Raw genomic sequence first — 23,034 nt, forward strand, 5'->3', positions numbered from 1 at the left:
TCGGAGCCTTTTTGTAGACTCGAACATAATATTTATGCTATATACTTTCCGGGGCACATTTGCAGCATGCAATCAGGGGTACAGCATCGAAATTACCAAAAGCGCACACAACAATGAGTCGTCGGGCAATAGTCGGGAAACCCCTGTAAAGCCGAGATGCACCGGCGATCTTTTTTCTTTCGAGCGCCATGGCGTAAAAAAGGTTGGAGAGGTTGAAATACCCCGCAGCCACCATTCCCAGGGCCAAGCTAAGGGTTTCAGTTAAATGAAGTGTGTGGTATAGGAACAAAAAGGGCAATTCCAAAACCAAGCCGCAGTGCAGCAAAATTCGAGGGAAAAGCGACTATCCCGTGTGATGTAGAGGAATTGGTACTCATAAAGACGTTTCCAAAATTATACAAGTTGTATTTGTGCACTTCGATCTAATCCTTTGGCCCTGAAAGTTGTTAATTGGCGGAAATATATCGGGCGTCGCATCCTTCAGCCAACCGACTGCCAAGCCCGGAATTTCCTCAGAGGCGTTGCGAGGACTTGAGAGCAATATCAGATTTCACCGTGATGGATAATCCAATCATTCAATCGTGTCTTTAATAACCCAGGTCACACATTCTACACTTGGCATCGTCAACGCTGATCATCACAAAGCCCTAGCTGAGTTGGACTGTTCACGGAGTGCTCTATTCAATAAAACAAGTCGTCATGATTGGTCTTGTTGTCCGCACCCTGTAGAAATGTAAGCTCAGATCTTGTACAGCAATAACCCAGCCCCGACATAGGTGAAGTACAAAACAGCGAGTTATGCGAATATAAAAGGACATCACCCCAACCAACACTTGGTCTGGTCTGTATCCGATTCCAATCATCCACTTTCCTTCAAACAAACTACATCTTCCTTCAACATCATGAAGTCTGCCGCAGTTGTGCTTCTGGGCTCATTGTCTACCATTGTTGCTGGACATGGCTACCTTGTCACCCCGGACAGCCGAACCAAGCTCGGATTTGAGGTTAGACTTTTGGATAAACTGAGCATTAAAGAGGTTCCTTTGACTGACAATGTTTAGGCTGGAACTGACACATGTCCCGAGTGCACCATTCTCGAGCCCGTTTCCTCTTGGCCCGATCTCGACGTAGCCCCAGTCGGCCGCAGCGGACCCTGCGGATACAATGCCCGTGTGAGCGTCGATTACAACCAGCCCGGCAGCGACTGGGGCAAGAAAGTGGTCAAGACATACTCAGCCGGCGATGTAATTGACGTCGTGTGGTGTGTTGACCACAACGGTGATCACGGAGGCATGTTTACCTACCGTATTTGCCAAGATCAATCTATCGTGGACAAATTCCTGGACCCGGATTACTTGCCAACCGAAAAGGAGAAGCAGGCAGCCGAGGCCTGCTTTGACAAAGGTCTTCTTAAATGCACCGGGGTCGATGGACAGACCTGCGACTACAGTGCTGATTGTGGTGAGGGCGAAGCTTGTCACCGCAATGACTGGTTCACCTGCAACGGCTTCGATGATACCAAATGTAAAGGTGTCGACAATGCTGAGCTTAACTCCTGCAAGACAACAATCGCCGGTGGTTACACTGTCTCCAAGAAGATCAAGCTTCCAGACTACGTCTCGAACCACACTTTGCTCTCCTGGAAGTGGAACTCTTTCCAAACTGGTCAGATCTATCTCTCCTGTTCTGACATTGCTATCCAGTAAGGGGATTCCCGATTACCTGGTGCCTTAAGTATTTATAGCAGAGAGGAACGAATCTTGACGAGGCAAGGTTAAGAATGTGCCTGAGTGCCTGAGGCCCAGGGCCCCACTTGGGACAGATCCTCTTTGTGCAGTAGATAGTCTCTCTTTCTCTCCTTCTCTCCTTCTCCTCTTCGTCCAACCGCAAGCAGAGAATCCTACAGTGTTATTTCTCCGATCTCAACCACGTAGATTCTCTATTAGGTTATGAGTCCTTTGCTCGATTTCCTCCGAGCAATGTTTTATTAAGACCCTCTAGCCGGGGTAGCGGCCCCCGAGGCCCGCTACCCCCGGCACCCCCGGTATACGCCGAAACCGCCGGTTCTCCGAGATCTCATCAAATTTTTTTTCGCCTTTTTCACCTTTTTCACCTTTCTTTTCCTTACTAGACGGACTACTAGCAAGCAAGCCTTACGAATTAGACAAAACACTTTTTCCCAAAGCTTTTACCTTCAAGCCTTCGAACCGAAACCCCCGCCGGCAAAAGCTCCGTTTAGCTTTACCTTTACAATTTTCAGTCTAAAGTTTCTTTCCTAGACCTACTTCTATTCTTATAAGACTAGCTCAAGAGATTCTTCGAGATTTTTCTTCCGTTCAGAAGCCGGTCTAGACTGAGTAAACCTTCCGACGAAAACCATAATACTTCTAGTTGTTAACGCTATCCGACTATTAACGCTGTCCGACTCGGAATATAGGGACGGCAACCCTATATAAAAGCTACCTTTCTTCTAAAGTCTCGCCCTAGACCTACTTCGTTTTTGAAGCTAGATAGGATAAATCTTCCGGAGAAGAATATATTCCGATTGTTAACAACGTCCGATACGGAATACGGGGGCGACTACCCTATATAATAGTCGGTTCTTACTATATAGTAACAATAATAGTCCCCGAGACCCTAGTCCCCGAGACCCTAGTCCCCGAGACCTTAAACGAAACCCCGGTACGCTAAATCGGTGACCGATCCATCGAAGATAGTCGATTTAGGTAATAGGGACGGCTACCCTACGAAACAGCCTAATACCGGTCTACGAGACCCGATCGATAACGATAAACCTATAATCATATAATAACCTAGTCTTGCCTACGAGAGACATTTACCCCGGTCAATCGAACTAGGGGCCAATGGTATCCAATGATCTTCTTATTATTAACCTATCCCAGTCACGCCCATAACCTGCCCAGATCTCTATCCAAGCTCCTTGCAACTACATACTGTCCACTCTACATCATGGCAAACCCACATCCCGATTTCAGTCCTGCGTGTCCAATCCCTTACGTTGTCCAAGCCCTAGAACGCGTGGCACAACTCGAGGCCTATCTGAAAACAGAATTTGGTCAACTGCAACGTATAAACATTGAACCCCTTATCCGACTTTACAAGGATGGAAATCTTGAACCACGTCAGCAAGGCGAAGCCCCACTGTACCTGGTGGATGGACAAGTAGTGGAGAAGAACCCCTGGGAGGATCCTTCTGTTCCAAAGACAGCAACAAAGTGGTGCGAGGTAAGTCACATATTCGTCTCGGTCCTCTATCAGTACCTCGGAGGTCAGTCTTAACGTTCAGGGCGACAAGGCCGGGGCGGGCCTCGCCATGGTTGAAGATTTGGAGCGCGCGCTCCGCAAGATATAGGCCGGATCGGGCTTGACGACAGCAGAAACGCGGCAAGAAATGACATAGAAGTGAGAGTGAAGTGAGATTGAGAAGCGAGGGTGAAGTGAAAGAGAAGTGAGAGAGAAGTAAGAGAGAAGTGATAGATTGAAGGTAGGAAGTATACCCGACGACAGTCAGTATATCTCTCATATGGGTTCGGATGAGTTTGGATTTATATCGGATATTGTACTGGCCCATGCTAATAATATCTTCAGGGCTTGTTTTATCATCAGATGACACAGACACACGCATTCCAGGCAAATACTATATAACCCTATACAGTACTATCGTTTGTTCGGGGCTAATCATGACTATTAGCTTCAACAAATGGCGCAGTCTGTGGCGGAATCATTTCCTTATTCAAACGTTCTCGGGATGCACGAGGTATGTCACAGTCTGAGCTATATCAATAAGGGCTTAGGGTTATTAACTAAGAAGAACCAGCTACATGCCCAAGTCAGGATACCGGAAGAGTTTGGAGGAGATGAAGAATTGACTCGGCGGTTCCTCGTTTGCAACGACACAGGAAGTACCGTGCTTACCATGTTTAACTCTGGCCCTGGACTCGAGACCGCTGTACGGAGTACAACGTAGGACAATATGTACAGATCCAATCCACGGTACTCAAAAGATGTGTCAAAATGAATGTGTCAGTTAAACCAGAGAAATTATTAAAATATAAAAAACACGAGATGTCACGAATCATAGTCAAAGGCCATGTATGTATTGAAATCCAAAAGCGGAAATTGATAATGGCAAGTAATAATATAGTAAGTCTATAGCGGTAATCAGATCCAGCGTTGAAGGAAAGTCCTGAGGTAGTATTTTCCCCCAGAAAAGCTAACCTAAGGCTGGGGGATCCGGAGACTTCTCCATGTTCTCAAATAAGTATGGAGTAGTACAAAAGTATATCTTCGGGAACTACCGAGTCCCCATATCGATGGATATTTTCCCCTCAAAATAATCACAAATCTCCGTTCTAATAGAAAGTGTTCACCGGCATCCGAGATGATTTTCTCGGCTCCCTCCATTTTCTCGTTTATTTTTCGGCCGGAGAATCCCAGTTCCTTCAGCTCCGCTGACTTCGGTCCCCATATCCCCATAGTCCACGGATATGGCCAATGTGGGTCCCTCATATTGTACCACCATTTCAGCCGAGACCACATGGCAAGTTTCCCATGAATCGGTCCATTTGTACTCCGTAAGCCGAGCGCAGACCCGTGGATGAGGCACGGGGTAGCATTTGCTGTATCTGGCCGTTCCAGAATTGAGGTAAAGTGGGGGGAAAGGTTCGGAAGTTTAGTAGAAGTCACATTTTCCGACATCGAATAGCATGCCACACTCAAGCGCGCTGTCGCAACTGTCGCAACGCAAAGTAGCCAAGACAACAAGCACGAAATCATCCCGACAATATGCCGCTCGTTCATTTCGTGGCAATGTCCGGCACGGGACAGACTGGAAAAACTCTACCACGTGATAGCCAAGATGGTAGCCAAGATATAGCCAAGACAGAATACGGAGTTGAAAGGCTCAGGCAGTTCGGGCCTCCCCTGTAACTGGCTGGGATTCCCGTGGAGAGAACCGGATAAACTCTCGAAATACTACTTCTGCCATCAGAAATTTTTGTGTTTCTGAGAAACCCACTAGTTGGCTCGGCAATGCCCGAACTGCGAGCCATATTCGCATTTTGACAGTCTTGGTCGTATTTTTATTGCTTTTTTCACTACGCAACATACACGGCTAGCAACATACACTCGGTAAAAGGGTAGCAGTCATGAAACTAATTTACTATGATCATTCTTACTGTATATCCTGTCCGTACTAACCCCATAGTCAGCTTGCCTTACGCCAAGACTGGTTTTTTTTCCCTTCGAGTAAAGGGGAGAGTGGGATTTTGTGGCGTTGTTAAGGTCTGTGCTTTGTATGGCTTGCCCTCAATGTGACATTGGTGTGAATATACGGAGTGGTAGTTTTTAGTCTGGTGTTGAAATGTGAACTGTCGTTCCTTTCAGGTCATCAGACTCATAAATGAGCTGTCTTTTCCATTAGTAAATAAACTATAAGAAAAGAATTACCCCTAGGGGTACTAGTGGAATAAGAATAACATGGGGAAGAAAGATATGTCTGGGGTTGTGGAGTTTCAAAAGAAAAAAGGTATTCACGTGCACAGTCCCACGGCAACCAACCAATCAGAGTTGATTTCCCCGCGGACCCTAAAGTGGGCCATCTGTGGTTTATCAACCCGAGGCTCTCTGTTTGGTTCTAGACGTCCAACCTCCTACTTAGTTTCAGTGGGGGGGATCTTTTTCACGTTGACTCTCTTGTAATGAGACAAGAATCAGCGGATCAATTATGGGGTTTCTAACCAATCAGATCACCTTGTCTCACAGTTTTATGGCTTGGGACCATGCGGCACTTCCCCGGTTTTCTATACTTGCCGTTTCTATCGTGTGGTCAAATTTCTAGAGCCGACTTGGCTACATAGTAGTCATTCTAACCGATTTCTAGGTTCTTTATATTTTAGGCCGATAGTGACCAAGCCGAATATGGATTAGATGAGATTATATTATTATTATTTTTTCGTAGTTTTGCTTTTTTTTTCTCTTTTTTTCCCGGGATATTGGGGGAAGGGGGAGTTTGGGGATGACCTGACATAAAATATAAATCCTCTCCTCCCCCCACCCCCAGTCCCTTCCTCTCCTCATCTTCCATTCACCTCTCACTTTACATTCTCTTACTTTTGAGACATCTCACTTTGTCTCTTTCTGGATTTCTTACCCACATCTATCCTCATCGACTAGCTACCATGCCTGGTGGAGCGGTCACCTCTGGGGCCGTCGACGCCACGCGTGTCGAGGCCCCGGTAACATTCAAGGCCTACTTGATGTGTGCCTTTGCTGCTTTTGGTGGTATCTTCTTCGGTTATGACTCTGGTTACATCAACGGTGTTCTCGGCATGGAGTACTTCATCCAGCAGTTCGAAGGTCTTGTGAGTGTCAATACCTGCCCACAAGTTTCTAGGATCCCACTAACCGCACCTAGGATCCTGCCACTACCGATCCGAAGCTATTCGTCATCCCGTCCTCCCGAAAGTCGCTCATCGTCTCCATTCTCTCCGCTGGAACCTTCTTTGGTGCTCTCATCGCCGGTGATCTAGCTGATTGGTTTGGTCGTCGGATTACAATCATCGCCGGCTGTGCCATTTTTATCGTTGGTGTCGTTTTGCAGACCGCCTCTAGCAGCATTGCACTTCTCGTTGCCGGTCGTCTCATTTCTGGTTTCGGTATCGGATTTGTCTCCGCTATCATCGTTCTATACATGTCTGAGATTGCACCGCGCAAGGTCCGTGGTGCCATTGTCTCGGGTTACCAGTTTTGTATCACCATTGGTTTGATGCTGGCCTCGTGCGTGAATTATGGTACCCAGAACCGTACAGACAGTGGGTCGTACCGGATCCCCGTTGCCCTCCAGATGCTCTGGGCTCTCATCTTGGCCTTTGGATTGTTCATGCTGCCCGAGTCCCCTCGATTCTTCATCCGCAAGGGCCAGAAGGATAAGGCTCGCACTGTGCTGGCCCGTATCCGTGGACAGCCCGAGGATTCGGACTTTGTCGAGATGGAGCTAAATGAGATCGACGCCAACAACCAGTACGAACAAATGGTAATCCCCCAGGGTGGATACTTTAGCACCTGGTTCAGCTGTTTCAGCGGCAGCCTTTGGCACCCTAACAGCAACCTTCGTCGTACTATTCTGGGTACCTCGCTGCAGATGATGCAACAGTATGTCTCACTCTCCTCTCACTGCAATTGAATATGCAACTAATGAGCCATAGGTGGACTGGTGTCAACTTCATTTTCTACTTCGGCACCACCTTCTTCACACAACTTGGCACAATTGATGACCCCTTCCTAATCAGCATGATCACCACAATTGTCAATGTGTTCTCCACTCCACTCTCATTCTACACCATCGAGAGATACGGACGTCGTCCTTTGCTCCTTTGGGGTGCCTTGGGTATGGTTGTCTGCCAGTTCATCGTCGCCATTATTGGTGTCACCGACGGCGGCAACCCCAAGGCCGTCAGTGCAATGATCGCTTTTATTTGCATTTATATTGCCTTCTTTGCCAGCAGCTGGGGCCCTGGCGCTTGGGTCGTTATTGGAGAAATCTTCCCTCTGCCCATCCGCTCCCGTGGCGTGGCCCTTTCCACCGCCTCCAACTGGCTCTGGAACTGCATTATCGCAGTCATCACTCCTTACATGACGGATGCCGACAAGGGTGACCTCGGCGCTAAGGTTTTCTTCATCTGGGGCGCTCTGTGCACATGCGCCTTTGTCTACACCTACTTCCTCATTCCCGAGACCAAGGGTCTAACCCTGGAGCAGGTTGACAAGATGATGGAAGAGACCACTCCCCGCACTTCCGCTAAGTGGAAGCCTCACAGCACCTTTGCTGCCGATATTGGAATGGACGAGAAGATCCCCCAAGCACCCAGCGTGACTCAGCAGGAAGTCTAGTCCATCGGACTGGCTTTGTCATGGTGGTTCTGTTGTTCTCTGTCTTTTACGTACTTGTAGCCCAGTCTCAGCGGGCTTTGCTTCTATTATTGCCTATACCATGAGTTAACGGTTTCATGTGACATTGCCCCCGATATCTACGAATATGCATGTAACATAATCAATATACTTCAGACGGCTTCTTAATGCTCTTTTCCTTTTCATTTTTGTAAGCAACTATTTAGCTAACTATCACGATACTTGGTACCAAACAATTCCCACATACATTTGGGGCATATTCTCCATCATATTGAAAATTGTTACCCTCGGTAGAAAAATAAAAGAATTGTCTAGTTGAGGAATAGCCCTAGGGAACATGAAGTAATAGTAAAGTCGGAAACGAATTGCACATCCTGAAAAGGATACAGTGAAGTCATCAGTGGGAGTGTCTGCCACGCAAAACAGCACCAGAGGCGTAACTGGTGAGTACTCTTATTCTCTCCCCATATGGTTGACATCCACCAAGTCAGCCCTGGAGACATCGGAAAATCTCCGGACAACAAGCAATTGCCAAGCCCGGGCCTTTTCTCGGCTTATGTCAGAGTCTTGGCAAGTATTAACCCAACATTATTTTGTTCCAGGACACAGATTGAATGGGAAAATACTTTCACATGTGCCTTGTATTTCATTGATTGGATGTTTCCTGGTAGCCAATCTCCGAGTGCGGCGTATATATTGTTGATTGTTAACACAAATATCCAGCCAAACCTCGGAAGCCATCGGAGCTCCATTCTCCGCTGACTGATCTCGCAGGGGCCTCAGGACCGGGACCGCCAAGACCAAATACGTACAACTACACGCACGTTAGGTTGAAGACTCCACGCGCCCCGTCTAGCCGTTATTTTGCAGTTTCGATGGACCGGGCTTAGGTGAAAATTTACTGGCTATAGGGGACATATCCCCCATCCGCCATTGAACCCATCCGTGACGAGTCATGGACGCATCGCTAGCAACACTACCCAGCCACGTCCTTGAGTGGCGGAATGAGTGCTCGCTTGTCAACTGGCGGTTATGCCTCTACATTTGAAGACTCCTTCCTCATCTACAGACTCTAGACGGATCTGTACTGGATTGGATGAGTGGCACCTCGTGGTCCTCGTCATCATGGTCGATCACTTGGTCTAGTGCCACAATCTAGTGCCACAGTCCAGTGCCACACTCTAGTCTTGTTCTATGAATATCATCCTTGGGCCGCGTCCTGAATTCCCCGCATGTCAAATTCCGAAACCCTCAATGGCTAGTTTGTTCTTGGCAGGACAATAGTACCAGGATGATCGACGGTGGATTTATCAGAGTTGGTTAGGGTTGCTGCTGTATCAAGCCTTTGGCTCTTTCACAATCTAACGATGTCCTATCAGCTGCAAGCAATTGCTGTCCTTCACACTATGACGATGTTCTCAATGGATGGCTGAAGTTCCACTGCGGGGGCCTGCAGTTATCTATATTCCCTTCCTCGATGAGAAATGTTACGCGTTTCATTTGCCAATGCAGGTGCAGGACTACCCCATGTACCTCGTCAGCTTCATAAAAAAATATCGTTTCTCTCAAGCGGGTCTATCCTTAATCTAGCCATACTCCGTCTTGTTATAGGCATCAGGAAGATATAAAACACCCCGACACCCAGCTGTGGTATCCTCAACTTCCCCATTCACATTCAACTTTAACTACTTCAATACCTCGATCATGGTTCATCTCGCATCTGTTGTTGCCATCGGCCTGACTGCTTTGACTGGCATCGTGTCCGCTCACCCGGGACATGATGTTAAAGCCGAAGCTGCTGAGCGGGCTGAATTCTTGAAAAGTGCCCCTGTTCACTCACGCAGCCTTGCGCAATGTTCTTCTCGTCTTCAGCGTCGAGGTCAGGAAAACCGAAATGTGGCCCGTCGCCACATGGCCGTGAAGAACCTCCGTCGCCGTCTTGGTCTTCAGCCTAGTATGTTTTAAAAAGTCAAGTCCAAACACTATCACAGTCTAACAACTCGATAGCCAGCCACTTGCTCAAGGCGCGCTCCGATAGCGCCCTGGATACTTCGCACCACTCCAACCTCACAGGAGTGGATCCTTCTACCGACCCCGATGTGTTGTTTGGCACTGATGCTACCTGCATTCTTGCACCCGATGTCACCCAGGGACCTTACTGTTAGCTTCTCATCTCTGTTTTATGGTTGAACGTTACTAACGCGGTTTAGATGTCACCGGTGAACTGGTTCGTGACAACATGGCCGAGTCCCAGGAGGGTATTCCTCTCTACATGGACATCCAGCTGATCAACACCAACACCTGCGACCCCATTCCCGAGATCTACATGGACTTGTGGCACTGCAACGCCACCGTAAGTAAACCCTTCACCCTGATTCCCACTGTATTGCAGTACGAACAGTTCCGCTCACGTCAATCATAATAGGGTGTCTATTCTGGAGTCGTCGCCAGTGGAAACGGCAACTCCGAGGATGAGACTAACCTCAACACAACCTTCCATCGAGGTATCCAGAAGAGTAACAGGGAGGGTGTTGTCCAGATGCAAACCAACTTCCCAGGTCATTACACCGGCCGCGCAACTCACATCCACGGTATGATACCCAGATACGGAATTTTCCCTTCATGGTTATTGTCATTTTTTTTCGTTGCTGTTTCTTTTTCCGTTGCATGGATGGCCTTTCCCAAATTCTACCAATCTAAACCATACCAATATGTACTAACTTCATCAATAGTCCTCACCCACCCAGCCAACGAGACCCAGGTCCTCGCAAACGGAACCCTTTCCGGTCTATACTCGTCGCACTCGTCGCACGTTGGGCAGATCTTCTTCGACCAGGATCTTATTTCCGCCGCTGATGAGGTTTCCCCGTACTCAACCAACACACAGGAGATCACCCTCAACTCCGATGACAGCATTCTCGGCGAAGAGCTCGATACCATTGACCCGTTCATGGAATACGTGTATCTGGGCGATGATATCTCCGATGGAATCTTCGCTTGGATCTCAGTTGGTATGGACCCGACCGTCGACTCCAGTGTTTCCCCCGCAGCTTATTACACTGAGCAGGGTGGTGTTGAGAATGAGAATTCCGGTCCTGGTATGGGTGGTGGTGGTGGTTCTCCTCCTGGCGGTTCCTCCAGCGGTGCTGCCCCATCTGCCTCGGCTACGTCTTTCTAAATGAGACGGTTTGCGCTTGTCTCTCAACTATAGTAAATGGGTAGATCACACAGGGATGTTTAAATATGTCCTCGGCTGGATTTTGTTGTATACGCCGTCACAATAGTTAAAGATTTTTTCTGATAGGTTTGGCCTTACACTTCGCGCCGAGCTTGTATTCAATAGTGTTGTGGAATGTTTCCTAACCCAATGATATATATACATATTCTACAAACTTGACGAATAACAGAGTCATGGTTCGAAAAGAGATATATGGGTAAGCTGTTTAAAAAGAATAATACTACATAGTCGTCACTCATCCTTGGAACATGCAAAATATTGATACAACGCCCAGGTTGTTCACGAGAATAGAGAATCAGCAGCAAAGGTGAGGCCAACCGATATCAGATTCTCTCGACCCCGAAGGCCTAAATGTCTTGGCTATAAAAATGTTCCATTTGAACTACAAACTGACAATCTTGGCAGTATCATAGTCATTCATGCTTACACAGCACTACATGTGCCTTCTTCGAATGGATATAAGTGATGTTTATATGCTGGATTTACAAACAATTTTACTTGGCGGAAGGGACTGCTGGCATTGGTAACAAAATACACAGTCATATGGATGGTACATTCATTCCCTTAACGACCTTGGCCTCGCATTCGGCGTGTCGGGCGAGGTGCGTATTCAGGTTCTGAGTCATCACCCTTGCCATTATCCACCTCGTCATCCGAATCCGAAGAAATAGACACAGGCGGGGAGTTTGCAGCAGGAGATCCAGATTCGAATGGCTCATTGTCATCAGGGTCATCAGGGTCATCAGCATCAGTATGAGACGGACCTGCATGGCTCCGCTGCTGATCATGGTGCTCGACAATCAACCCATCGTCCGCATCATCTTCATGTCCAGGAAGAAGAAAGCCACCACCATGATCAATCGCATTATATGACGATTCCCGATCAGGCATTTCTTCATCAACACCATCATCATCCGATTCCTCCTCCTGTTTCTTCTTCTGTGCAGCGAAGGGGTTATGCGAATCCCGCTCCCGATCAGCATCCGGATCTCCACCCCCATACTCATCCCTAACCCGCTCCATAATCCGTAACCCAAACAAAAACTTCCTCCATGTCTGCAGAATCTTCTTCTCCGCCTTAAGCTCTTCCCTCTTCCTCTTCTCCGCAGCCTCAACCCTCCAAGCATCCCGAAGTAGATCCTCATTCTCAGCCGCAACAACAACACCCTGAATAACCGGCACAGCCATCTTCGATCCAAACTCGAACCCCGTCACTGCCTCCGCGTAGTCAATGCCGAGCTTCTTACATACCCGGACGGTACCAGGCAAGGGGACATGCGCCGCGCCTGCGGGAACCATACTCGACACGAAACAGTCGATATTACCATATTCGTTCTTGGGGATGTGGCCGTCCTGAATGGGTGGCGGGACGATGTACTCCGTCTGGTCACGCGCGTATAGACCTTGCAGGGGCTTCTCGCCGGTCTGGCGGTGCAGTTCGTCGACTTCGCGTTTACGTATGAGCGTCACGGCGCGGATGGGTACGCGCTTGAGAGCTACGGCGCCTGGTTTTGTCTGGCGGCCTTCTTTGTGCCAACTTTCGGCGGAAAGGCATTTTAGCACGTCTGCTCGTCGGAAGACGGGTTCTTCTTTAGCGCGGGCGCCTTTTCCGGCGATGAAGGTTCGGACGGGTTCCGCGCCGGGCCGGAGGGCTTCTTCACGGCGCAGGAAGCGTTCCAGGACGAACTCGGTGGAAGTTCGGAGGCTTTGCAGAGTGTCGGCGGTTTGCGTTGTTTTCTTCTTTTCGGGTTGGTTAGGTTGTAAATCTCGAGTTTCTTCGAGTTTGTCGACTGCTGTTTTGCTCTTTCGAGCTCGTTGGTACCCGCGCATTACCATCCCGAACCAGTCGAAGGCGATGTAGTGCCCGCGTGGACCTACGGGTACTTTTTCCAAAGGCATTCGGAGGCCCTTCGTTTTCCCGGGCCAGGTCCGCCGTCGAAGGTATCTTGTTGTGACCTCTTTGGCAGTGCCATCTGACGAGTGGGCGACAACGTAGCATATGACTTGTTTGGCCCGGTCTGCTTTTGCGCCGCGTGGCTCGAAGTTTGCTTGTAGGTCGGTATCTGCAAATGGCGCCACGGGGTTGGAAAGTACAAGCGGGTCGACAGATATTATCTCATTCGTGATGGGTGAGGCAACTTCGGTCCAGTAAATAGGAAATGGTAGATCCTCGTCAAAGTGTTTTCGCTTGTTCTTCGCTGGTTTATTTTCAGCTGCGTCAGTCTCAGGCTCGGATGCTTCCGACTCCCCTTCATTATCGGGGTCCTTATCTGCCTTGGAAGGTGTGAGAGGTGTGTAGGTTTCTCCCTTGGTCCAACCAAAACCCAGCGGCTGTAAACTAGCCACGAGTCTAGCCTCAATGCCTAGAGCACGGACGAGAGCCGTGAACAGCTGCGCGCCAACATCCCGCGAGCCCTGCATACGCTCGGCGACCGCGCGAAATTCGTCAAGTGTGGCGATACGCTCACCATGCCGCTCTGGGTCATGTTCTTCCTCGCGAAAGTCGGTGATTGCAGTCTCAAGAGCAGATACCGGTCGGTATCCATACTTTCGCAGTCCTGGTGCTGTGATGTGAAACTGCTTCCTCCAGTATGCGACCAGTACCTTGAGCAGGATAATGATTGGATCGCCACGGCTCATATCCGGCTGGCCTGGTTCCAGGCGCCCGGACTCTTCACCCCAGTCTTTATTCTTCTGGGCCTTTTTGCCTTTCTTCTTACTCTTGGGCGGTTCCGGTTTTGGCTCTGGGAGTTCTAGGCCCGATGCTATGCGCCATTTCTTGACTTCCTTGTGGATCCCTTCCGGTAGGTTTTTGCGCAGTATCTCGTGAACTTTGGGGTCGTTGCTCCATGCATTGCGGATAGCGTTGTGGAAAAGCAAGCATTGAACATGCATACAATGTGTCTGGATCCGGATTTGGCGTTCGATCTTACTAGGTCCTTTCTTACCATCCAGAAGATCGGCCACGTGTGTCTCATTTTGATCCAGGGTCAATTCCAGGTCCTGTAGCTCCGGGGCTGTAACAGTAGGTGTAGTGGCGCTAGTATTGTCTATCGCATCCTCCCAGTCAATATCCTCTTCTTCATCCTCAGATTCCTCAGATTCATGAGGAACATTGTCCTTGTTGAGGAGACCTTCAGGTGCGTCGCTTAAAGATGATTTGGAATCGGAGTCGGAGTCGGAGAGGTGGAACGGAGCTTGGGGAAGGGCTTTAGCATTATCGGGCCGGGCCTGGCGCTTGGCCGGGGGCGGGTCCTCAGAGGATACGCGTTTTCGAGGGAGAAATGGTGGCATACGAATGAATGTGAAAGACGTGAAGTAACAAGGAGGTTCGCCGAATGTCGGAGATGGGTGATGAAGGGAGATAAAGTCGTCATCGGCCGAGGTTGCACTTTGTTTTCTTGTCTTTTCAACTTTCCAACTATTTGCTATTACCTACGGAGTACTTGGCTACCAGATACAATTTATTCTATTCCATTCAATTTATTCGATTTATTCAAATTACCATGGCAGCAGTCAAGCGATTCTTCTCTTCCCCCGCTTTGCGGTGGCGGGGGGCCAGCAATGACACTCACAAGTTCGGATACAAGAGTAGGGGAACATCCTCTTGGTTAGCCATTTGTACAGTAAACTGAAGAAACTAAATCATTATAGTCCTCGCCTGGTATCATCAACACTCCCTACCGGTGACACCACTCAATCCCCGAGCAGCGCAGATCACCCTCCCCTCGCGTGCTTATGATACTGTCCCCTCACCCGCCAGTTTGCCATCGCCGGTGCAGACTTCCCTCTCAGTGGTGACTCCCCCAGCTGTGACCCTCAAGGTCCTGGAAGAAGCGCACTCAGTGGGAATCCCTGCAGTTTGGTTACAGCCTGGTACCTTTAACGATCAAGTGTTGGAATACGCTCACGGCCACTTTGAGGCGGTGATTGCGGGAGATGGAGGACAGGGCGGCGAGGGATGGTGTGTGTTAGTTGATGGTGATGAGGGATTGGAAGCAGCTGGAGTACAATGGACTAGCCAGCGATTGTAATTTCAATATGCGATAAATGTGATATATGTGATATATGTTAGTTATATGAGAATATCATGTAGGGGGGGGTTAAATAGTGTGAGACAAAGAGGAAGAGAGAAGACTAATCCTCTGACATGAAATATCCAACCTCTCGCTTTTTCTTTTTTTTTTCTTGACTCTTCTCTTCTTCTTCTTTTTTCTCCGATTTGGATGTTTTGATCTTTGATCTTTCTTCTTTATTCTGTCTTACTCCCTTCTTTTCTTTTAAAATGCCAGACATGCACGCTATCTTCAACTCTGCTTCACAACCTAAACTTGACCTCTCCAATGCGCCCTCTCAGCTATTCCAAGTCCCAACCTCCACAGCTTCCACATCGCTCTATTCTCTCTCACTCAGTCGCAAGCGACCACGTCGTAACACAGAAAAACTTTCATCGCAATTTGAGTGCAATTTTACCGAGTCCCCGATGATCCACCCTAGCTACCGCTCAGTAAGCGTAACCGGAGGCAACGATTTCCACGCTTCGGCCGAGCTTGATTACCGTCCAAACCGATATCGCGAATCCTTCCTCCCACCCTCCTTCGATTCTTGCGACGAGTCAGCAGACCTATCAGACTACAACGGTAATCGCAAGCGCAGCCGCCGTGACTCTGACATCATATCCGCAAGCCCTGATGGCCCCAACAACACAACACCCACAGGCTGGGGCCAAACAGTGATCAAAGCTGTGAGCAAAGTCCTCGATCTATGCTGGACTGGCGCATTCCGAGGGTTCTACGCAGGAGGAGGACAGGGCTACGACATGTCATCCAGCCCAGCAACAACCCTCGAATCCAGCTGGCTGCCCTCAACCAGCCCATCCACCGAGAAAGACATGTACAGCCCCGGCACGTTCTGCTCAACACCTGTACCTGGCCAATATCCAGACGACGAGGTCGACCGAAGTTGGGTTGTGGTACCCGAGAGCTCGGATCCATTCGTGGGTAGCAGCGAGCTAGCTACTAGCCCGTCACTCCGCACACGACGCACTTTCCAGGCATCTAGTCCTCGCCGCAAATCTGCCGTGATGCCCCGGCTCACTAAACGAGTCGCTTACTCTTCTACCGGAGCCCACTCGCCTACGAAGGGACAGGGGGATCTGCCATCCCCTCGGTTGAGGGATAGTCCTGCCTCTGCTGATATACAGCGACAGGCTGCTAAGATGCGCCGCAAGGAACGAGAAGAAGATGCCAGTATCCAACGATTGAATAAGCAGCTACAAGCTATGATCCGGGAAGGAAAGGAGGCGTTGGGAACGACGGTGGTAGTGGACGATGTGGACATGTTTGATGACTCTGATTAGGCCTGTCTTTGCCTTTCGGAGTATTTTGTTCCATCTCGAGTGGCTGTATTTGATTTCATCGCGTGTAACGACCTGATACCCCCACACCCAATGGCGCTCATTAACTGGGTGATCCGGACCGGAAAAGCCGGTTTTGATTTGACCACGATTAACGATTTCGATGTTTTGGTTCTTTGCGTGCGCTCCTTGCAGCTTCGTCTGCCTGTCTCATTACATAGCGGAGTTTTGCTACAGGTTTCTGTGTCCGAACTTCAAAATTGCCTTCGTTTTACGGACTGTAACCTTCGGTTTATTATTGAATCAATGAAAGCATATGACATTGTTTGGCCGAATGAATAACAACTCAACAACCCAGCATAAGATTACGCATCCTTAAGCCAATCTGTTCGATTGATAGAAATACACAAAACACAACCAACTGTCCTTCCTGTATCTTACTCGGAAGCAGCACCAGACCCCTGTTGCTGTTGCTGTTGCTGCTGAGCAGCAAAGCCAGGACCAGAGTGAGGACCAGCACCAGACGCAGGGTCTGGAGGACCGGCAGTAGAGCCGTCACTCATGTCAGTGGGGGAGCTCTCACCGGATTTGGGCTTAGCACCTCCAGAGAGGAAATTGGAGACCTTGCCCACAGCACCGCCCTCGAGGAGAACACCAGTGAGTGTGGATCCCTGGATGGGGGCTTGCCGGGCCTCAAGCTCCTTGGCGTCACGACGTATCTAGACAAATGTTAGCCTGGTGACTGATGTGCTTTGTGTTTGTGAGTGGCACGTACGGGGATAAGACCGAAGCCATGTTCAGAGTTGCCTTTGAGGGAACCGAGACCTTCATCGCTCATTAATTCGCCGAGCAGGCCGCGAGAGCTCTCGTTCTCTTTGCCTTCCGGGCTCTCGGCTCCCTTCGGCTTACCCTGCTGGCCCTCGTTGGCCTTGGAGGCGGCCGGCTCATCGCGCTTGTGACTCTTGGTAACGGGCTAGTGGGATTATCAACACTTGTATAATTATTCGTGTCGGAGAAGAACTTACACTACCGCTAGTCAAAGACTGCAGCACACCGAAGACACCCTTGGAATGTCCTGCCTGGCGCGTCTCGAGGTGCTTGGCAGGAGTTTCCGTCTGCTGGTGAGAGGGTGTATCCTTGTTCTATGTCGTGTCAGACTTCGTTCTCTTATTCTAGTGGCTGTTCCCATGACTGGGAATTGGTCCTCATACCTTTTCGAAAAGATCCCCGACGATGGGAATGGTGCGGAGGCTGTTTTCGAGGCCACGCTTCCAGTTTTTGCCGCCATTCTGGCCGTTGTTCTGGCCGTTGTTCTGGCCGTTGTTCTGGCCGTTGTTCTGGCCGTTGTTCTGGCCGCGATTCTGACCGGCGTTCTGGCCATAGTTCTGACCTTCATTTTGCCCGGCATTTTGCCCGGCGTTTTGGCCATGGTTCTGACCTTCATTTTGACCAGCGTTCTGGCCATAGTTTTGACCGAAGCCGCGGCGCTTGTTCATGCCATTTTGACCGCCAGCATGTGTGTGCTAAGTTCCGTTAATATCCCGACCCTAAAATGAATGTTCTTTGAAATATATACCTTTCCAAACAATTCTCCGACGACTGGCAAACCACTGATACCATCCCCCGCGACATCTCGGCGCTGGTTCTGCTTGTTCTATTCGGAGGCTTCGGTTAGTACTCCTATAGTTGTATTCAAAACCACAGCCCAGACTTACGTTGCCAAGGAAATCCCCCACGACGGGAAGCTCATCGATGAGGTTGTGGTGCTGAGGCTGAGCCACTTCGCGCTTGCCATCCTGCTTCTATCGGTCGATTGATGTTAGTTCTTTTCCCCTTCTAGTACCTCGGCTCCCAATGAAACTAAAAAGCACATACCCCTGCGAGCATCTTTCCAAGGATGGGGATATCTTCAATGAGGTTCTTGTGCTCAACTGAATCCTGCTTCTCGGCACGGCCATTCAGCTGAGCAACGGGAGCCGCCAAGCTGACGGCCGCAAAGAGCGTAAGGGCATAAGTAGTCTTGACCATTGTGTCGGCTGTATAGACCTGTATTGCAAGTATCGAGCTGAAAGAAAGGAAGTGTCGGCGAGCGACGGAGCTGGATGAGGTAAATTAAAAAAACAAGAAGGGGTATTAATGAGCGTCTGCGAGAATGCGAGCCACCTGCAGGGATTCCAGACTTTCTTTAATCTTTTCAGAACGGATCGTCTTGGTGACATTCTGCCATAGCTGGGATATGAAGGGGCGTCGTCACGTCCTGCTCCTCCGCTGCCCGTGCCGCGATATCAACATCCCTCGCGGCCAATCTGGTTGCTTCTTTCGCTGCTCTGATAAGGTGGCTGAATTCTTTTCTCCTTTGACTGGAATGCACCAATGCTTGGTCTCGACAAATTTCCCCGTCGATCATGATTTCACCTTCCTGCTATGCAAGGGATGATCCTGGCTCATCGTGGGAGATAATGTAGGGTCCCGGACCTACACTACTGATCCTTCGGTCCTGGGTCCTTAATCCCGCGGGCTTTTTTCTGGGAATTGATTGGTGGTGGACAATACGCCCTGCTCAAGGGGTTGTTTGTTTCTTCCTGAAAGACATCGTCCACCTTATAGTTCTCCTGCTTAGGATCTCATGCATTTGTTTACTGCCCCTCATGGTGGTAGCTCTCAATGCCAATGCAAATGCAATCCCACCTAAAGTCTTACCTGGTACCTGCAGACAACAATACTCATGCATACCTTCATGCTTATGTAGGTAGCTGTCTGTATATTATTTAGGGTTACAGCTCGCGCTAAGTCTGTTCTACTCACGTGCCCTTTTTCTGATCAAGAGATACACAAGGCGGCCAATTGGCCTAGTGGTAAGGCATCCGTTTCCGGTGCGGGAGATCGTAGGTTCGAATCCTGCATTGGTCGTTATCTTTTTGCTTTTTGTTACTCGAGAACAAATATGTATGTACTCCTTTTTATCGGCTGGGGCTTGTTTATTCCTTTTTGTTCTTGTGTGGCTGGCGGGCGGGCTGGGTGGGCGGGCCTTTTTCTTCCTCATAGTTAGTTATTATGGCGAGAGAGAGAAGTTTATGTACATACAATACATACTTATTTACACACACACATAACTACCACACACGCACGCATTCATTGAATTATTCACCAACAGGAAGAGTAAATGACTATATAAAAAGCATTTATTTGTTGTTGAGAACATGATCGATGTCATAAATTATTAACATGGGGAATGAATGAATGCTGGCTGGTTATATATATGTTTTGTTTATATGTTCATTCCATCTAACTAGTGGTTCCAAATTCCATTCTGGCAAGTACAAAAAGCAACTGGTTCTGTCTATGTACATACATACACAGCCCTAGAGGCATGCATGTTATATATAAATTTGATTACGTGTTTGTTCTTTGTCTAACTCGGTCCAGCCTCTATATTTCTGACACCCATATGTGTCCGCCCATGTCTCGCTATCGCTAGGTAGTCACTTACTTGGCATACAAGCCCTAACTATGTAACCGCATGTGACTCTAACCCCTCTCTCCCTCCACTCCCTCGTCATCAATGAAGTCAATCAATCAGTTAATCCATGCAGTATGTAACAAATATGCAAAAATGTGTCCGTCCCACATGTCTGTAGAGGACAAAAGCAAAAAGTTAACGACCAATGCAGGATTCGAACCTACGATCTCCCGCACCGGAAACGGATGCCTTACCACTAGGCCAATTGGCCGAGATAGTATAAAGGATGTAGGCGGCTGGCGTATATAAAGCATACCTCTTCTTTCCAGATTGAGCGTATGTACTAATTGTGTGCACAGGTTCGCACTTTTCTAGGCTTATTTGGTACATTCTCAAAGACAGGATAGCCTTTTTTTTTTTTTTACCTGAGTGTGGTAAATACGTATATACTGTAATACTAAAGAATTTGAGGAACGAAAAGATGTATGGAAATCTATATATGCTGGAGTTGTCTTCATAGTTGAGATATATATTCTCCAGACGTTTGCAAGTCTTAGTTAGGTCCGACCTTTTTTTTATCACCTCCTTTTCGTTCAAATTTGATATATTTGACATCCCCAGTACTCACAAAGAAAGCAACAAAAAAGGGGCCAACCGTTAAATCTACTGGAAAGTGGGAAGCGCAAACTATATCTCGGGTGGTCTATACCGAGGGCATTTATTACCTACCTACCGTACTTCCATGGAATAGGAAAAAAGACATCAGCTTAATATATTTATATTCTGGGTACCAGCCCCAAGGTATAAGCCACGCATTTCTCGATATAAACCTCAGGCCTGCCGTACGGGTGATTTATCAAACCTCGCCGAACCTCGCGACGAATGAATCTCCCAATGAGAAGTGACCTGAATATCCCCAGGAGCAAGATAACCCATCTTTGCCACGAAAGGCTGCGCAAGACTGACTAGAGGCATCTCCGGTTCCTCCATCCCTCTACCCGAAAGAACCGTCGTCTTCCAATATCTCGCAAACGTCGGATCATATATAGATGTATGGGCTGGAGAGGGAAGCGCTGATATCCTGAAAATCCTTTGAATGGCTGGCTCCAGAGTCGGGAGACAGGCAACAATTATTCCCAGGAGAGGCACGATACATGACAGTATTGACTTCCTGGCAGAGCCATAGGTTGGGTCTTTTGGGTCGATGTCGAGGTCGATTTTCATGCGGATAGCAATAATGGTAACAATGCTGGGTTATTGGTTAGTCACTGGATGTAATGTATATTCGCTGCACACGTCCACGGATTACTCACGCCAGCCCCAGCACTTGGATACACGCCAGTGAAGTCTTCCTAGTCTTCGACATGGGCATATCCCATATCAAGGGGGTAGGAAGAATGACAATAAAGAAGCTAAGAATTGTCTCACTCGCAATGACGCCGGTATGCAGCATCTCGCGATCACCGCAATGGCCCGGAGTGTCGGGAAGCCATATTCTTTTCGGCGGGGTACAGAAGAACGCAGTTGCAAAGAAGCCTGCAATCCAGAGAGACGAACATAGACCCACAAGGACATATGCTAGCAAGGTAATAGTGCGCTGACCAAATCTGTGCACATAATAGCTGAGAACTGACAACTGGATCAAGGCGATTATCGTGACCCAGAGAAGATCACCCGCATATGTAAGCTGATAGTAGGGTTAGCCCGGGAAACATAAAATCGATCTAATTCAAACATATGCCACTCGTTGTGACCTACCTGATGGAATTGGACCAAAACCTCGGACCCTCCGACCTGGGCTACTTCGGTGGAATGCAGCCCCATTCCACACAGCACGACCATGATGATTTCCACCACATAGCGACCGACCATAAAGAACTATACTCTTATAGTTAGTCTTGTCGGGATATTGCGGGGAACCCACAGCGCCACAGATTGAGAAGAAACAAATAGATAACCCTACCATGGCAAGTATAATCAACAAATCATTCAATTGCAGTGAAATCCACTGCAATGGTCGTGACCATAACCGCAGACCGACGGAAACAAAAACAATAGCCAAAAGCACCGATTGAACAGCGATATCTATCTTTCCCAAGGTATTATGACCAAGGGAGTGAACGAGTGTGTCCGAGGGAAGTGCCATGAGGGAGAAGTTGATGTCGGAGAACTTCCTCGAAAGGAAAGACGTTTTGTTACTATTTTATTATCATTTTCTTTTTAATTTCATGGACAACATCCGCAAAATTTGTACTCCGTACACTCGGACATGAAAATATTGGGGCCTAAGTAGGGCCGAATGCTCATTACAGCATTTACGCCCGACGAGTAAGATCGCTAGATTCTGAGCAAGGGCCTCCTGTAGAGTTGATCTCTGTCATACTGGCGAAACGTGGCAAGGTCTTTTTAGGATCTTGATCTTGATTATGGCCGCGGATTCCTTTTCCTACGATCTAATAAATAAGTTCTTTTTCTATATATTGAATATCGCTGTATTTATGTGACGATAGTGTATAACTAACTAACTAGTTAACTAGTTATGAGTACTTGCAAGTATTTTCAAAGATTGCAGGTCTCGAAACTGAGGTCCCCAATTTATCTCTAACATGCGCGTTTCATGTTTGACGACCAAAACATCCACATTATACCCGACCCCCCACTCCATCCGTGTGAGCCATTGCTATTTCGTAATAAATTAATACCTAAATAGTTAACTAGTTAGTTATATATTGAAGAGATGAGAATTTAGAGTATCCTGTTAGAGTCTGCTAGTGCCCGTTGGGGCTTATGTTATTTCTTTTCTACCGAATCCTTCGGCTTATATATGTAGTCACTTAGGAGCCCCATCGAACGAATAAAAGAATCATTATTACCTTAGTGAATTGATTGAAATAACTACACTGCTTCCTCATATATGGGTTCAGCATACACAGGGTTTACTTGAACAACAGTGTTGCTTCCTACATATCATTTGGACGTCTGAAGGCCCTGAATCGTGCCGGTAAATATATCGCCCGGTGTTGATCAATCGAGTAGAAAAAAAAGATGCAA

The 23,034-nt window shown here is 48.2% G+C and overlaps 9 protein-coding genes across 9 annotated transcripts; 6 read left to right on the forward strand and 3 right to left on the reverse strand.

Moving 5' to 3' along the window:
- Positions 1 to 902: 902 nt before the first annotated feature.
- Positions 903 to 1,706, forward strand: N7516_007596 (Chitin-binding domain 3; the record flags this gene model as incomplete). The annotated part of the gene is made up of 2 exons (XM_057220316.1): positions 903 to 1,004; positions 1,062 to 1,706. The coding sequence occupies 2 exons, from the start codon at positions 903 to 905 to the stop codon at positions 1,704 to 1,706; spliced, it is 747 nt and encodes a 248-aa protein (XP_057074407.1).
- A 1,264-nt stretch (positions 1,707 to 2,970) lies between these two features.
- N7516_007597 (uncharacterized protein) lies at positions 2,971 to 3,373 on the forward strand (the record flags this gene model as incomplete). The annotated part of the gene is made up of 2 exons (XM_057220317.1): positions 2,971 to 3,246; positions 3,308 to 3,373. The coding sequence occupies 2 exons, from the start codon at positions 2,971 to 2,973 to the stop codon at positions 3,371 to 3,373; spliced, it is 342 nt and encodes a 113-aa protein (XP_057074408.1).
- A 2,827-nt stretch (positions 3,374 to 6,200) lies between these two features.
- On the forward strand, positions 6,201 to 7,911 carry N7516_007598 (sugar porter family MFS transporter; the record flags this gene model as incomplete). The annotated part of the gene is made up of 3 exons (XM_057220318.1): positions 6,201 to 6,383; positions 6,437 to 7,173; positions 7,227 to 7,911. The coding sequence occupies 3 exons, from the start codon at positions 6,201 to 6,203 to the stop codon at positions 7,909 to 7,911; spliced, it is 1,605 nt and encodes a 534-aa protein (XP_057074409.1).
- Positions 7,912 to 9,633: 1,722 nt separating this feature from the next.
- N7516_007599 (intradiol ring-cleavage dioxygenase) lies at positions 9,634 to 11,107 on the forward strand (the record flags this gene model as incomplete). The annotated part of the gene is made up of 5 exons (XM_057220319.1): positions 9,634 to 9,883; positions 9,937 to 10,089; positions 10,140 to 10,282; positions 10,355 to 10,520; positions 10,662 to 11,107. 5 exons carry the CDS (start codon positions 9,634 to 9,636, stop codon positions 11,105 to 11,107), a joined length of 1,158 nt encoding a protein of 385 aa, XP_057074410.1.
- Positions 11,108 to 11,731: 624 nt separating this feature from the next.
- Positions 11,732 to 14,461, reverse strand: N7516_007600 (Rad4 family protein; the record flags this gene model as incomplete). The annotated part of the gene is made up of 1 exon (XM_057220320.1): positions 11,732 to 14,461. One exon carries the CDS (start codon positions 14,459 to 14,461, stop codon positions 11,732 to 11,734), a length of 2,730 nt encoding a protein of 909 aa, XP_057074411.1.
- A 196-nt stretch (positions 14,462 to 14,657) lies between these two features.
- N7516_007601 (CoA-binding protein) lies at positions 14,658 to 15,201 on the forward strand (the record flags this gene model as incomplete). Its single annotated transcript, XM_057220321.1, has 2 exons — positions 14,658 to 14,758; positions 14,822 to 15,201. Exons 1-2 carry the CDS (start codon positions 14,674 to 14,676, stop codon positions 15,199 to 15,201), a joined length of 465 nt encoding a protein of 154 aa, XP_057074412.1. The 5' UTR covers positions 14,658 to 14,673.
- Positions 15,202 to 15,452: 251 nt separating this feature from the next.
- Positions 15,453 to 16,526, forward strand: N7516_007602 (uncharacterized protein; the record flags this gene model as incomplete). Its single annotated transcript, XM_057220322.1, has 1 exon — positions 15,453 to 16,526. The coding sequence occupies one exon, from the start codon at positions 15,453 to 15,455 to the stop codon at positions 16,524 to 16,526; it is 1,074 nt and encodes a 357-aa protein (XP_057074413.1).
- Positions 16,527 to 16,960: 434 nt separating this feature from the next.
- N7516_007603 (uncharacterized protein) lies at positions 16,961 to 18,551 on the reverse strand (the record flags this gene model as incomplete). Its single annotated transcript, XM_057220323.1, has 7 exons — positions 16,961 to 17,242; positions 17,299 to 17,496; positions 17,549 to 17,665; positions 17,735 to 18,046; positions 18,100 to 18,177; positions 18,239 to 18,325; positions 18,399 to 18,551. 7 exons carry the CDS (start codon positions 18,549 to 18,551, stop codon positions 16,961 to 16,963), a joined length of 1,227 nt encoding a protein of 408 aa, XP_057074414.1.
- A 2,263-nt stretch (positions 18,552 to 20,814) lies between these two features.
- Positions 20,815 to 22,129, reverse strand: N7516_007604 (uncharacterized protein; the record flags this gene model as incomplete). Its single annotated transcript, XM_057220324.1, has 4 exons — positions 20,815 to 21,232; positions 21,297 to 21,670; positions 21,742 to 21,861; positions 21,947 to 22,129. The coding sequence occupies 4 exons, from the start codon at positions 22,127 to 22,129 to the stop codon at positions 20,815 to 20,817; spliced, it is 1,095 nt and encodes a 364-aa protein (XP_057074415.1).
- Positions 22,130 to 23,034: the final 905 nt, after the last annotated feature.

The sequence above is a fragment of the Penicillium verrucosum genome (genome assembly GCF_028828655.1).
Source record: "Penicillium verrucosum strain IBT 35672 chromosome Unknown utg000002l_segment0_segment0, whole genome shotgun sequence".
Taxonomy (NCBI): domain Eukaryota; kingdom Fungi; phylum Ascomycota; class Eurotiomycetes; order Eurotiales; family Aspergillaceae; genus Penicillium; species Penicillium verrucosum.